At 35.2% G+C, this 15,580-nt stretch overlaps 1 protein-coding gene across 1 annotated transcript in view; it reads right to left on the bottom strand.

The window, feature by feature from the left end:
- Window positions 1-15,580, bottom strand: part of ADGRL3 (adhesion G protein-coupled receptor L3) — a 491,390-nt gene that overhangs the window by 217,899 nt on the left and 257,911 nt on the right. The window contains exon 7 of the mRNA XM_014460593.2: window positions 6,158-6,238. Coding sequence (XP_014316079.1) covers window positions 6,158-6,238 — 81 coding nt within the window. The remainder of the gene's footprint in view (window positions 1-6,157; window positions 6,239-15,580) is intronic.

Here is a 15,580-nt window from a genome sequence, read left to right as displayed (position 1 = left end):
CTTTAAACAGAGCAAAAATGTTAGGCATTTACAAGTGTAGGAAAGGGGTGTTTATTTAACATGATCAAAGCACTCCGTTATTCTGTTATGTGCAAGTTTCCTTTTTATTTCTTTGGGTTAAGAGTGGCTGAAGCTCGGGAATTATGTTCTAATATAATGTCTGCTAACCAGATTAAGTTATCAAAACACCACACAAATATTAAAGAACAGGCCTGGAAACTCCTCAATAAGAATGCCAGATGTCTTGTTCCTTTTTTTTATTTTAATCAATTTCCAATGTTTTTACATTTTTCTAGATAATATTGTGTGTTAATGTGTCTAATTTGTGATGCTAAATCTTTGGCTAGAGCCTAATTTTAATATAGATGTAACAAGCAGGGCCATCTGTTTTTTTCAAACTTTAAAAAATATTTTCAGTGTGTAGATTTGCTGAGTGTAACGCAATTTGCACATGAAACTTCATGCCTGGCATGATTCAAGTTCACTGATTATGTGCCAATGAAACCATGCTTATATTACTCAGTTTATTATAGAAAAAAAGAAAATAAAAAAAATAGATGCAGTTTTTCAAATGTCCCCAAATATTTTAGGTTTTTCTCTGACTATAAATTGCAACTGTTAACAATTAGCAAATGCAAAAATTATATTTAATATTAGACTTATGATTAAATATAAGACTCTACTTAAGAAAGATTATACAAAATATACAAATTAAATACAGTGCTGTATTCACCAGCTTTATTACTAGTGGTTTACCATATTGGAAGGTGAAGTATAGCTGGTTACTTTTGATTTTTTTTTTATGTATCAGAACATAAAAATATCATCTTTAGTAATACAAATGGAAAAATTTTTCAGAAGTTAATCTTCTGTTGCTAAGTAACAGAAATTTATCTAACTTGAATTGCTAGTGAGGTTGTAAAGAATTACTAGGTTGGGTTCTATAATTGACTGCTAAGGTTATCACCAAATTGTATAGGAAAACAATGAAACAAGACAAAGCCAAAAATAAAATAACAAAGTTACAACGGAAGGGCATTCCTCAACTTTTATATTTGATTGTCAAATAATATAAGCCTTTGTTTAGGATTGTGATTCAGCTTCCAACACAAAATCCCACCCAAAATCTCACTTCAATGAGTGATCCTGACTGTAATTCAGACACAATTCTGGGGTTGAATAGTCTTCATGTGGGTAGTTAGGAGGCAAAATAAAGGCCGGGGAGAAAAGGATAGCTGGTGAGGAAACATGACCTTCAGAACTGCAACTTTTAATGTACCCTTCCAAGAATTCCCTTGTGCTTACTGACAACTCTGCTACAAAAGTACCAAAGTAGTCTTTCATTTTCAGTTATAATATATAAGTTGGGAAATACGTCTGAAAAGTATATAGGACTTATTTCTGTATGGAAATATATAATCAATCCCATTAAGTTAACTACAAAATTATAATGACGTTATTTTCATAATGAAAGCTTTAATAATAATAGTGCTTCCAGATGAAGCTGTTTTCCTGATTAATGAGACATATGGCAAGAAAAATCACTATAATGGTGAGTGCTGATTCAGGATCTTACTTTTATGAAGTAGTTTATAGTGAGGGCTGTGACTATTTTTCTATTTATAGTGGCAGCTCTGGTTAATTACCTTGTAATGTATTGTGACATTAATGCACTAGTAAACTATCAGAATTTACACCTCTATTCAGTAATAGAACCTGTAAATTGAAGAATGCATATAAAGTCACCACGGGCATAAATCATGTGACCAAATGCCATGTATGATCACATTAGACTTAAAGAATAGAACCTCTCAAATTTACTCAACAGTAAGTGCCACTGAATTTTGGCTACTTTGAAATGCAGATCACAACTTTTTATTCAAGGCTATTTGGTAACTTGCTTCTACATTTCCCATATGGTTATTAAGAGCATGTTGTCCACAATTAAGATGCACAATACCAAAGAAAAAAATACATTTGACAAACATGCAATAATTTCACAAAATATTTTTCCCTAAAAAATGAACAAAACTGAAAGAAATCAAGAGAATTGAAAGGAGAAAGGATGGTGACATGGTTTTTAAAATGAAAATGTTTCATATATGATATAGAACTTGAGAGGGCAAAAAAAAAGGAATGAAATTGTCATATTTATATCTATGTCTATATCTATATTTATATTTTGAACAATTATATAATTATTTTTAAGAATATGGTTTTGAAACACAATTCAATGTTATCAATAATTAGACCACTGTCTCAAATACTCAAAGTACAATCATTACTTTTTAAAAAATTACCAAGTAATCCAAAATATTTCAGATGAAAACAGAATGAAGTGACAAAACATCTGAAGCAATATGATGTGTTATTGTATGTTAGATAGTTCATATTTTGTATTGAAAAATTCCCTGTGCTAATATTGATAATTATATTACTATATTCTTAAATGTTATTGTTTTCTTTGGTTAGCTTGATAAATATAAAAAAATTAAGTATGGTTTTCCTATTAAAATGCAATCCAGTTTATAAAGTACACAAGGAATTTATCTATAAAGCAATAATTCCTAAAACTTTAACATGCCTGTAGACAAGAAAGAAAATACAGAGAGCTACAGGTTAATGAGGGAAGGGGACTATCGAGATATATTGTTCATATTTGCAATATGTATAAAACTCTAGCAAAAAATAGAAAAATAAAAGCTAAAATTGCTAGCTAATGTTAGTATCCAGGCAGTTCAGAGGATATTGCTATATAATATTACAAAAATATCATTGGAGATAAAATTCCCAATTATTTTAAAAAATAATTTATCTTATTGTATTAATTCAAATAAAAAACTATAATATAGATGAGAGGCCCTCTCTCTGTTCCTATATTTATACGTAAATATCTATATCTATATATGTATCTTCATATATCTATTTGCCAATAGATATAATATAGTTCATTTGTATAATTTGACTGCATATAAATATTGACATCAGCTTACAGTATAATTAAAAATAGTAAATAAAGGTGAGGAGTGATAGTTGAAAATTGAAAGGAAATATTTTATTGTTCCAAAGTAATGCTATTATGCCAACTCTATCCCATTTTCAAAATATTTTTAGAAATAAAATATTAGGTTTAAGAAAAAAGCACATGATTGTCTGCCATGTTATTTTGGTGATTTATATCAGCCTCTTTATCTAATTAAGAATTTTTTTTTAAACTGTAGAACTATGGCACATGAGCTAGTGACTACAGCTGCAATTGCATTAATCACCAAGCAATTTAGGAGAGTTTCTAAGTCAATGTAAGTAGATAAATGATATGAGAACTGGAAGTTATCAAGACAATCATTCTAAGGTCATGCAAGTCTGCCTTGGCTTCAAAGCTCAATTTCTTCCCATTTGCCACAGCAATGAACCCAAAAGTACATAGTAACAGCCATATTTTATCTAGGGCCTACCAGATGCCAGACTTTATTCTGCATTACTCCTAAGCTTCACAAAGATACTGTGAAGTTCTCATTTCTGATCTATGTAGTAGTTGAAGAAACTAAAACAAGGAAGTTCTAGAACTCCCAAGTTTAACTTTATTAGCTCTAAATCCTTTCATTTTTATCAGCTAGTTTTTGTCTTATTTCCTTCTAAATTTATTTTACTCTTTATCTGCCCGAAAGTCCTCTCTTTATCTGTATTCATGGTCCTCTGGATTGTAAGATGGAGTCCATTTCTGCTCTCTCACGCCTGGGGCCGGCTAACTTGCTTTGGCCAAAGGGACATAGCAAACATGACATAGGCAGAGTCCTGAAAAACATGTGAACTCTGGGACTTGTTTATATATTGCTGGAAATCCTATCACCATGGGAATGCACCTGTGCTAGGCTGCTGGGTAATGAGAGCCATATGGCCATCACCCCCAATGACATCAAGTTGACTACCACACATGCGAGCTCCCTCCCCCACAAAACCAACCATCTGCCAACTGCTAAGCATCCAAGTCAGCACTCACGTGACTCAACCGACTCTGAGAACTATAACAAATGTTTCTTGTTTAAAGCCACTAACTTTTAGAGTGGGTTATTACACATCCTATGCAAGAGCTTACAGCACTCTTCCCAAATCATACTGAGAGCATGTCTGAGAAATTGAATTATACTGAGGTCACCAACTTGCATAAGCAGGTTTACATCTTTCAGAGCAATAGCATTTTGCTAGGAATTAACATATCTAAAACATTGCGTCAATGTAAAACGTACCTATTCCTCATGGTGGGGGATTATGTCATAAGCATCCAAGCTGTTAATCAATATAGAAACCTTGGAGGCATTTCTGTTCCTCCCCCTGTTCTGTTCAGCTGACTGACACGTCTCTTCAACATATTTCTCAGGCCCAGCCATTGCCGCTGACACATTCCTAACTCATTCTCCAGTCATCTTTTACCCACACTGACTTCACAGATACTTCTCATATCAAGCACTGATCATGTTACAATGTAGTATACCACCGACTTAGGGAACAGTTTTTTTTTAATTAAATGTATTCCATCATTCTTTTCCAGAATAAAATGCAAACTCCTCTGCATGTGTGATACAGTCCTTCACGATCTGCCCTGTTGCATCTTTCCAGTCTCTTCCTCTCAAACGGTTCCCATTTTACTGTGTGCCCAGCATATTTCCTTAAAAAGATCACCACTTTGACATATCCATGTTTCAATTCATTCTGTTTCCCTCTCTGTGGGATTCTCCTATGGTCCCTACTCCCTTTTCTGCTTGAACACCGAGGATGCATCCTTCAGCATCTAGGCTGTCTCTTTAAATTTCAGCCACTTAGAAATTATCCCGTGACTGCCCAGTATGTGCCACGCACAGACCAGTGGCTGGAGGAGAATAGTAATTCTGACACTCTCTCCCCTCAAAGACCTTACAGAAGAGAAAGGGAAACAGGCACACTGAAAGATAAAAGACAATGTCTTAGCTGTAAAAGTGGAGGCAAGCGCAGGGGGGTGGGGGTTGGGGGGCGCCGGGGAGCACATGGAGAACTGAGGCATCCACTTAGCTCCTCCCTAGTACAGAGTCCAGGGAAGCTCACAGAGGAACTGAAGATAAAGAAGCGCCTTGGAAAACTGGTAGAAACTTAGTGAATAGAATAAAGAAGGTAAGAGAGTCCTGGCAGGAGAAATAGCATTAGAGAAAACATGCTCCTAAAAGTAAGACCTAAAGACTTTTGTTATATCAAGTAATTAATACTTCTGAAGGTATAAGAAAATATACCGCAATACTTTGAACTGGAAAATTAACCTTAGGATACGTATAAAACATTTGGAAATCAGTAATAAATATTTCTTAAAAGGAGAAAACCACATTCTTTATTTAGATTATGTAATTATAAATGTTATTTTAACTTTTATTTTGTATGACTAGCTTCTTAAAAAATCTTTAAATAAGTGGTATCCATTTAAAATACACATTTTAATTTATAGATTACAAAATGAACTATTCATACTAAAATAACTTTTTAAAATTTTTTTAAAATAACTTTTTTTAAAAAATATAAAATATCAAATTATAAGAAAATAAATATATCATTGACTTAGATTAAGCCATTTTAATTTATTAAAAAAATAGGATAATGAAAGAAGAAAGTTCCAATTAAAAAAGTTATGGTTAGCTGTTAATCTCTAAATCTAGGTTGGCTTTCAACTAGACTTCCACTAGTTCAATCAATATGCAGCCCTATTTCTTATTTTGCTTTACAAACATTTATCAGAACTATAGTTCACATTTTTAGTTAATAAATAAGATTTACTCATTCTGTCATCAGATTTTTTACACACCATCTCCCCTTGCTTTTTAAAGAGATACTGCATTGTAAAATTCATATTTACTATCATCTTTAACTTAATTAACTGCCTTCATCAAAGAATAAATAAAATCTCCTGTGGAATCTCAGAGGGAAGGTGGAGTATGGTGGTTGGGTGGGAAGAGACCAACCAAACAACTTGTATGTATAGATGCACAACCATGGACCCAGACAATAGGATGGTGAAGGCCTGGGTGGGGGGTGGAAGCAGGCTAGAAGAGGTCAGTGGGGGAAAAAGGGTAACATATGTAATACTTTCAACAATAACAATTCAAAAATAATAAAAAAAGAAAAAACAAACACTTACCTCTAACAGGGGGTCTTTCTAGCTCAGAGTCCAGGTGAATTGGGGGAGAGATGTAAGATACCTGGCCATGATGTGCCTGACCTGTGGACCCAAAAATAAATGTTAGAGAGACGTAGTTATGTCTTTTTACTTTCCTGTTTTATGATGTCACATGATCTCTCTCCATACTGAATTAATAGCCATTATAGAGTATAGACAGATCTATCCAAACACAGGAACATTATGTGCCATCCAAACATCAACTGATTAAAGCAGTCTTTCTTATACAATTCAGGCTTTTTGTTGTTGTTGCTGTTGTTAAATTACAATTTTATTGTGGAGTGACACTTAAAAACACAGTTAAAGTGATTTAAGAAAAAAATGAAATGGAAAAACTCAAAACAAAGACATATAAAATACAAGACCTAATTTTTAATTGCTAGATTAAACCGACATTAAGAACTCTATCAATCTGTTACAAATGCTTCTAAACATTCTCAATTTCTTCACTTATTCATTGCAGATCAGTAAAAAACAGCGTGCAGACTGGCATCAATGTCCAATAACACTTTGAGTTGCACCTACTTAGCTAACTTTACAACCCTGATTAATTTTTCTTTTCGTGAGTGACTTACATTATTTAATGGAATACTACTCCCACATGCTTACTGTTTTTGATGGAAAAACAATATATAACCACAATATAAAAAGCAGGTAGATGAATTCATTCTTTCTTCCTTACAAAGCATTCCGCTTGCTCATATACAGTATTTGCAATATACTTTCTGTCTTGTGAGTTAAAGTAATAAAGTTGATTTGAATGCTGAGATGATGATTGAAAAAATTGCCAGCTTAAAAACAAAAGAATTTCTAATGCTCAAAGCAGCTATAGTTTGTATAATCTATATGATCTAGTAAGCAATTTGAATTTTAAGGCAGGGAAGCATAATTACAGAGTCAGTTCCACTTCTAAAGCTACTTTATAGAAAGGTTTGGGGAGAAGTGGGGACCCACCACTTTCTTTCTACAATGGGAATATGCAGTCCTATTTTACACATTTACTATAGCAATTTACAGGGTTGTTAATCTCTTTTCCAAACAAGGGAAGTTAATGACACATAGACTATGATAACAGTGAGAGTAACCTTCCCGTTTCAAGTAATATTCGACTTGTAATAAACTCTGCTGATTCCTCTTATGAGGCACATTTCAAATAATTAATATGGCTCCCTGTTGATAGTAGCTGCTGTTGCTCCCAGCATTTTTCCAGCTAACAGCAGACACAGTGGAGCGGCTGTAATATACAGAGCCCCTCATAATTGTAAGTAAGAATATTGTGCATTCACTGACCATGTTTCAGTGGAACACTAAAGGCACTGTTATAAAGGATATAGACAGCGATTGTGCACTGTTAGCAGTCCACGTGTGATGTAGCTTATTAAAAACTTCAGATGATCTTAATTATAAAAGCATCGGATGTTCACTGATGCTGCATATTTAGTTGCAAAAACATTTTTGTTTTTAAGTTCCTGTGTCATTACAAGCGAATTGGTCTGAAAGTTTGATCATGTAAATGAAAATAAGATTCTTTCACTTCGTATGGGTTCACATAACCTCATCAGATAAAATAATACTGATTTCCTGTCTAATCCAGGAACATGGCTCTGACCACGAGTAATAATAACTGCCATACACTCATACACACATCATCTTTTATAAGGACTTAAAGGTAGGCACTGAGGTGATATTCTTATATATAAAAAACAAGTAGAGGGGATTAAGCATCTTGCTCAAGCACATGCAGGGGGCAAAGAGCAAGGCCAGTGGCATTTTGACTGTAAATCTAAAGTGTTTTCATCTATATCATATTTTTCTCAAAGAACGTCTCATTATGCTAAACCTAGAAGAAATGTGCATAGATTTTAATCATTAAATTCTGACAAGTACAGCTTTTGAAACTGTTAGCCCTACATTCAGGTTGAAGTAAAGAGTCCCTTTAAAGGCCCATTAGTCCCTGGTCTTGGGATAAACATGTAACTTCAGAAATGCTCGGCATGGATACTTCAGAGACCACAGTGTGTTTGTTCATAAAGGGAACAGGGACATCAAAGAGCCAGGAGAATGGGATGGGGGTTCTTGACAACTAGGTCTTGAACTTCGACTGCCATAATTTTCATTCTCTCTCCAAGGAGAAATCTAGCAACCTGCAGGATTTGAGGTGTGGCAGGGAAAGCCACAGTGGTAGGGGCGACTGGAACTGTTAGACTTAGAGGACGGTCGGAAGTGCAGCACTGGATTTCAATCTGGTGATTGAGATTTCTGACATATAACATAAAACCCCAAATTTTTGGAGCTGTTGTTGATTGAGTGCATTAATCAAAATCTTAAAAACATTTCTATTTCATTTTAGATGAGTGGTACTCCACATTTATCTCCAGAAAAACACATAGAATAAAACCTACTGTAACCCGTGTTTGGCTAAGGCACTGATTCTCAGGGATAAGCCATCTTCATCAAGGTGAGTATAACAGAACATAGGGAACGGGCTGTGCACAAACAGCCCCAGTGACTGAGAATTCCACCCCCTCATCAAGAATTACATCAAAATAATAGCAATAAACTAAAGTGCAGTTAAAACAAAAAATAACCTCCATAAACATTTCTCTTAGACTTGATGGTGAATAATATTCAACAAAAAATGTGATCAGTTCCAAAAGAGCTAAGGAGGTAAAAAGCATGGCAAACACATATTTTTTTTAAAGATCTGACTAGAATTCTCTTAGGGAACATACCCATTTTCTCATTCATCACACATTCCCCCATAATCTACTGTCTTACAGCAGCTTTTTATATCCAAATCTGTGATATACTGCTTCTCTCTTTGCCCTCATTTTTCCAAATTAAAAAGATATATATTTTCTTCTTTTTCCTCCTGAAACTTACTTCACTTTTCCCATGAATTTTTAAGCAAAAATAATCATATTGACATTTTGATTATACTTAAATTATCTATACATTGATTTGGAAAATAAACATTTAAAATATTTTGTCTTCATTTTTAAAAATAAATCTGTATTTGTTTAAATTGCCTTTTTAATATATAGAAATAAATTATTTTGGAAGTTTTCTATATTTGTTACAAGAATATTATTTCAGGATTTAAGTATTCTATTTTCCCAAATTCAAACAAAATTTTTAAAAATTTCTTGATAACTTCCATTGAACTTTTTTGATGGTTATTGTGAGAATTATTAGTTATCAACTTTTACCTTCCTAACTACTTAGAGCTAGATACATTGATAATAATATCTTAGTTATTTTTGGAGATCTGTCTTTTTCTTATACTAAATATACTCCCAAGTTAAGATTCATCTATATACTACTTTTATATTTAACTCTTTTGTGATGCATAATTTAAATTTTAAATATTGATTTTATAGATGTAATTTAGGGGACAGAGTTTCCTGGTGCTGCTATTCACCTATGATTTTATGTTAAGTTCCTCTGCAGTTCTACAAAATAATAAACAATGTTTAATGATCTATTTATAAAATAATTACAATGAAATAAAAGTTTCTTGGCTTATTGCTAAGGGGTACAGAAGAACATGGCAATAGAGAAATGGATAAGTTTTTATTCAATTTTTAGTGTAAGTAAGTGATACATTTGCATATAGATGTCACATATCTACATTGATATGTCATTTTACATATCACACAATTCACCCATTGCAAGCATACAATTTAATCATTTTTAGTATATTTACAGATTTGTGCAACCACTGCCACAATCAATCTGAGACCACTTTCATCACCACACAAAGAACAAACAAATGAACAAACAAAAAAAACCCCAAAGCCCATTAGCAGTCATTCACCACTTCCTCCCCCATCCACCCCAGTTCTAGGCAACCACTCATCTACTTTCCGTCTCTATATAGATTTGTCTGTTCTAGACATTTCATATAAATGGAATTATACAAATATAGTCATTTGTGACCTGCTTCCTTCACTCAATATAATATTTCAAAGCTCATCCATTTGGTAGCACAGATCAGTACTTCCTTCCCTTGTGTTGCCAAATGTTTGTTGTCAAACAACCACAAATATAGGTTGTACAGAATATCACATGTATCTATTCATCAGTTGACGGATATTTTTGGATCATTCCCATTTTTTTTACTATACTAGTCAAATATTCTAATGGTTCTCTGAACCTCCATGTACAAGTTTTCTGTGGACATACCAGTATGTTCGCATTTTTCTTGAATATACCTAGGAGTGAAACTGCTGAGTCATATAGTAACTCTATGTATAAACTTTCTTTAAAAAGTAGGTTTTTATTAATTTCAGAAGAAAGGGAGAGTGAGAGAGAGAGATAGAAACATCAATAATGAGAGAAAATAATTGGTTGGCTGTCTGCCTCTGCATGCCCAACATGGGATAGAGCCTGCAAACCAGGCATGTGCCCTCACCGGGAATTGAACGTTGACCTCCTGGTCTATAAGTTGATGTTCAACCACTGAGCCACTCTGGCCAGGTTTTATGTGAAACTTTTAAGGGACTGTCAGTCTGATTTCCAAAGACGCTATATCATTTTACTTTTCATTAGGAGTGAGTGAGTGTTCCAATATCACAAAGATGTTTTTCAGGTGTTTTTGTTTTGTTTTTGTCTTAAGATGGTAGTGTAGTTAAACCAGGTTGATTAGATTTTGACACAATATGAAGACAATTGTGCAAACTGTGAAGGGAACAATCCCCAAGAAAGGTAAAACAGAGGGTTTGAGTCAGAAGATGTATAGTTCATCCACAGTGAGAGAGGAGAAAAATTAAATGAGCTAGCCCTCCCCAAAATATGGACAGCTCACATCCTGAAATGAAAATGCATGAACTATACAGAGTCAGGTATGCAAAGATGTAGAAACTGTAAGGGTGCTGGTAATACAATCAGCACTATAGCAAAAACCCAAAGGCCATTATGGATTTTGGAAAAACCATTATTTTTCTATCTTCAATCTTTTTCAACTTTCATTTAATTTCAACTTCATTGAGGAACCACATGCAATTTCTCCTAACATTCAAATATGGAAAAGACTTGACCAGTACTAAGCATAAGAAAAAACATTCCCCTCCTCTTTTTCTACTGTCACAATTTACTTGCCCATCAGAACACAGAAATGCACTTTTAGAACCACAGCATTTGGAGGGAGAAAGACATTTGGTAGCTTATAGTCCCAACCCCACACTTTAGATTGAGGAAACTATCTTGAGAAATTGGTGACATTCAAAAGGGAAATCAGGTGGTGGCTGTCAACAGTGATGTGAGAGAACAGGAAGAGAGGAGTGTTTTAGAGTTGCTTGCGGAAAACTGCCCACAACCCTCATCCCTTTTACCTCGGACACTTTCCTTGGTACACCATAGTTTTCAAGGTGTGTGGGCATGATCTTTCAGTTGTGCTGAGACAGGTTTAGAGCTATTTACTTAGGAAAATATGTGCTTTCTTTTCCCCCTTAGGCTTTGTCTACACACTAAAGGCAGGTTAGCATAACAGGTGACTTCATGCCCAGGGAACATAATTACTTGTGTTGGTATCTGGACTCCACCACTTTTTAGCCATAATTCCAGAAATTATCAAGCTATTTAACTTCTATGTGCCTCAGTTTTCTCATTTGTATAATGGGGATGATAACACCACTGACCTCATAGAGATGTTTTGAAGACTACACGAATTTATGCATTATGTACTCATTAGAACAGTGCTTGGTACATAGACAAGTATGTAGAATTTTTAACTATTATTGTTATTATTAATTCATCTCATTCATTAATTCATTAAATTCATTGATCAATATTACTTGAGTGCCTCATACATGACAGGTGCCTTTTTAGTTGGTTGGCATACATCACACAACAAAATGAATGACGATCCACATCCTTATGTAAGGGGAGACAGTGAATAAGCAAGTAACACAATAATATTGTGTGTACAGGATGCCAAGGGCAATGGAAACAACTTAGAACAGGCTAAAGGGGATCTGGATTGGGGAGGGCAGGTTGCAATTTTAAATAGGGCGATCGCAGCATTTAAAGAGTTCAAGAGAAGACAAGAGATAATATGTGACTTTCATAGAAAACTAAAAAGATAAAGCTATACATAAGGGCACAAACCTAAATTTAATAACTAAGAGTAAAAGAAAAAATTTTCTGGTATCAAATGCTTTTCCCTAACACAATTATTTCAAATTTTACACATATTCATAGGCATTCATGTGAGCAATAGATAAGATATAAATAAAATAGAAAGGTGTGTAATTGGGAAAAGAACACATGTTTTTTTATAAAGTCAAAACAAATTTTATTACCACAAAGTCCCCATGGGTTTCTCCAGTTATTCCATTTTTCAACTCAAATTTTCCTCATTTTCTACATAGTGTTGTAAACAAGTTTATGTCCCTCCTGGCAGAATTTATGCCTTTGTTTTATTTGTTTGTGATAGCAAGTTACATCTCTGCATTTCTCTGCACTACCACAAACATAATTCTATGTAGAATGTGGTACCTATACTAAACTACATTTAAGAATGGCATATGGAATTTTTCAAAGTTTTTCTAATACTCTTAAAGCAGCTAAGCCACTGAGAGAGAGAGAGAGAGAGAGAGAGAGAGAGAGAGAGGAAGTTTTTTTCCTTGTTGAAAATAATCTCAACTACTGATAAAAAAATACCACAGGTCAATGTTTTGTTTGTGCTGATGGAATATTGGGTGTGCCTAGCATTATAACATTTTGCCTTTTTTGCCTTCAAATTCCAGCCGGATGATAACCATGTGACATTTATAAAGTCAGCTGTGAACACCAATCAAAAATAATCATCCAAGAAAAGATTTGTAAAGTTGCTAATTTGATACCTATCTTTTCACTCTCATATCCCCCCTCCATCTTATGACTAATCTTATTACTTATTTTTAGTGAATTTAGTAAAATTTGAGGTAACAGAGAAACAACTATATGCTCGACTTATTGAGGACATGAAGTCATTGATGGAGGAGCACAGGTCACTGATGGGCTGCTACCCAGTGGATATTATTTGCCACACAGAAAACAGAGCAATGTGAAACTAAAGTAACTTCCTTGTAGAGTGTGTGTGTGTGTGTGTGTGTGTGTGCATTTCAATGAGCAAATCCTTCTTAGTACCCACTTCCACTCTGTGGTCAGTATTAACAATACCATATGAACAAGAAAATAAAATCCCTCCACTGAGAAATTTTAGTCTAGACCAGTGGTTCTCAACCTTCCTAATGCCGCAACCCTTTAATACAGTTCCTCATGTTGTGGTGACCCCAGCCATAAAATTATTTTCGTTGCTACTTCATAACTGTAATTTTGCTACTGCTATGAATCGTAATGTAAATATCTGATATGCAGGATGTATTTTCATTGTTACGAATTGAACATAATTAAAGCATAGTGATTAATCACAAAAACAATATGTAATTATATATGTGTTTTCTGATGGTCTTAGGCGACCCCTGTGAAAGGGTCGTTCGACCCCCAAAGGGGTCGCGACCCACAGGTTGAGAACTGTTGGTCTAGCCAGCCGTGGGCAAACTAGGGCCCGCGGGCAGGATCCGGCCCATTTGAAATGAATAAAACTAAAAAAAAAAAGACCGTACCCTTTTATGTAATGATGTTTACTTTGAATTTATATTAGTTCACACAAACACTCCATCCATGCTTTTGTTCCGGCCCTCCGGTCCAGTTTAAGAACCCATTGTGGCCCTCGAGTCAAAAAGTTTGCCCACCCCTGCTAGACACAGGGAAGCGATTACTGTGAATTATGGTATATGCCTTGGTAGAGATGAAAGAGAAGAGCACAACAACAGCATCTAACTGAGGCAAGTGAGAGAATGGCAAGTGGTAGGCAGTCTGCTCAAGGAGTATGGCCAGCATGGGCAGGAGAAGGAACATTACAAGTGGATGCCTACAGATCAGATGAGTAAGAGGAACAGGGTTCAGGGAACTGCAGGTTCAATGTGAGGAAAAAAAATATTAAAAAAATTAAAATTTTCAAAATGTACAAAAAAGGAAGAAAGAATAATGAATACATGTGACGGGGAGCAGAATATGCCACTTGACAATATTCTATGTTGGCCTACTGATTATTTTGAATTCGAGGTACTTGAGAAAAAGCAAGTGCAAGGAGGACCCTCTGACCGCCCTTTGTCCCTCTGAAAGTGGGAAATAAATCTCCCATGTGAAAGATACCATCCCTGGACCAGGAGGGCAGAAGGCATCCTTATCAACAAGGATAGGGAATTCGGGGCCAAGAAAGCCAATAAATAAATCTTGTTACTTCTTCACTAATTTACTTCCCAAGCCCAAACTCCTTTGTCTTTCACTTCTTCACAAATTTAAGGCTTCTTTGTCTAAAGGTATAAAAGTTTCCATGTTCACTTCTTTTGAATTTCACATTTTTATGCAGCTCCTGTACATTAGAAATCAAATATGTTTTTCTCCTGTTTCTCCTGTTAATCTGTCTAATGTCAACTTAATTATCAGACCAGCCAAAGAACTTTGAAGAGGAGAAGGGAAAGTTTTCCACCCTACACAGGCCTATCATCAGCTTCATCAGTGGTCAATTGAGGTATACTGGCATAAACAATGGTATACTGTTTCACCTTCCTTCGCCTCACCTCCTTCCCCATAAGAATATGTTAAAGCAAATCCCAGACATCATATCATTTCAAGTTTAAGTTATTTGAGTATGTATCTATGAAATAAAATAGCTCTTTAAAAAAACATAATACCATCTTGATACTTAAAAATTAAGAAGATACAGTATGAAAAATAAATTTAATGTAATATTCAATAAAGCAATTGTCAGGAAGAAAATCAACAAGAAATGAACTCTTTGCCTGCAAAATAATCACATTGGTCCTGGTGTTGAAGTTTTGTTGGACTAAGGAATTCTTTTATTTATGGTGAATTTCAGGTGCTCACAAATATAGAGGGAAATCTCTCTCTCTATATAATATATATATATATGTATATAATAGAGAAATATGCTAATTAACTGGGTTGCCGTAATGGGTGGACTGGACAGGAGGAAGTTGCACGCGCAGCATCGGGGGCGGGGCGGCAGGGGCCTCCTCAGGCCTGCGCTGGGGAAGGGCCTGATCAGCAGCGGCCATGGCTGCTGCAGGGCCCAGAGAGCGAGGCAGGGCCGGACCAGTGACTCGAGGTTAGGAGGCGCTGTGCGATTCTGAATCGCGCGCTGGGCTCCTAGTATCTATATATATAAAGAGCGAGGGGCTGTCATGTCCGAAACAACCAAACAGACGACCAAACAGGCTGAGTGGGGCGACCAGGCTGGCAGCGGGGTTAGTGAGGGATGACTAAACGACTGAATACCAGGCTGCGTGGGGCGACCAGGCCGGCAGAGGGGGG

Source organism: Myotis lucifugus, unplaced genomic scaffold (genome assembly GCF_000147115.1).
Source record: "Myotis lucifugus unplaced genomic scaffold, Myoluc2.0 scaffold_135, whole genome shotgun sequence".
Classification (NCBI taxonomy): Eukaryota; Metazoa; Chordata; class Mammalia; order Chiroptera; family Vespertilionidae; genus Myotis; species Myotis lucifugus.
The sequence above is the reverse complement of the archived record's forward strand: the minus strand, read 5'-3'. Positions and strand labels throughout refer to the sequence as shown.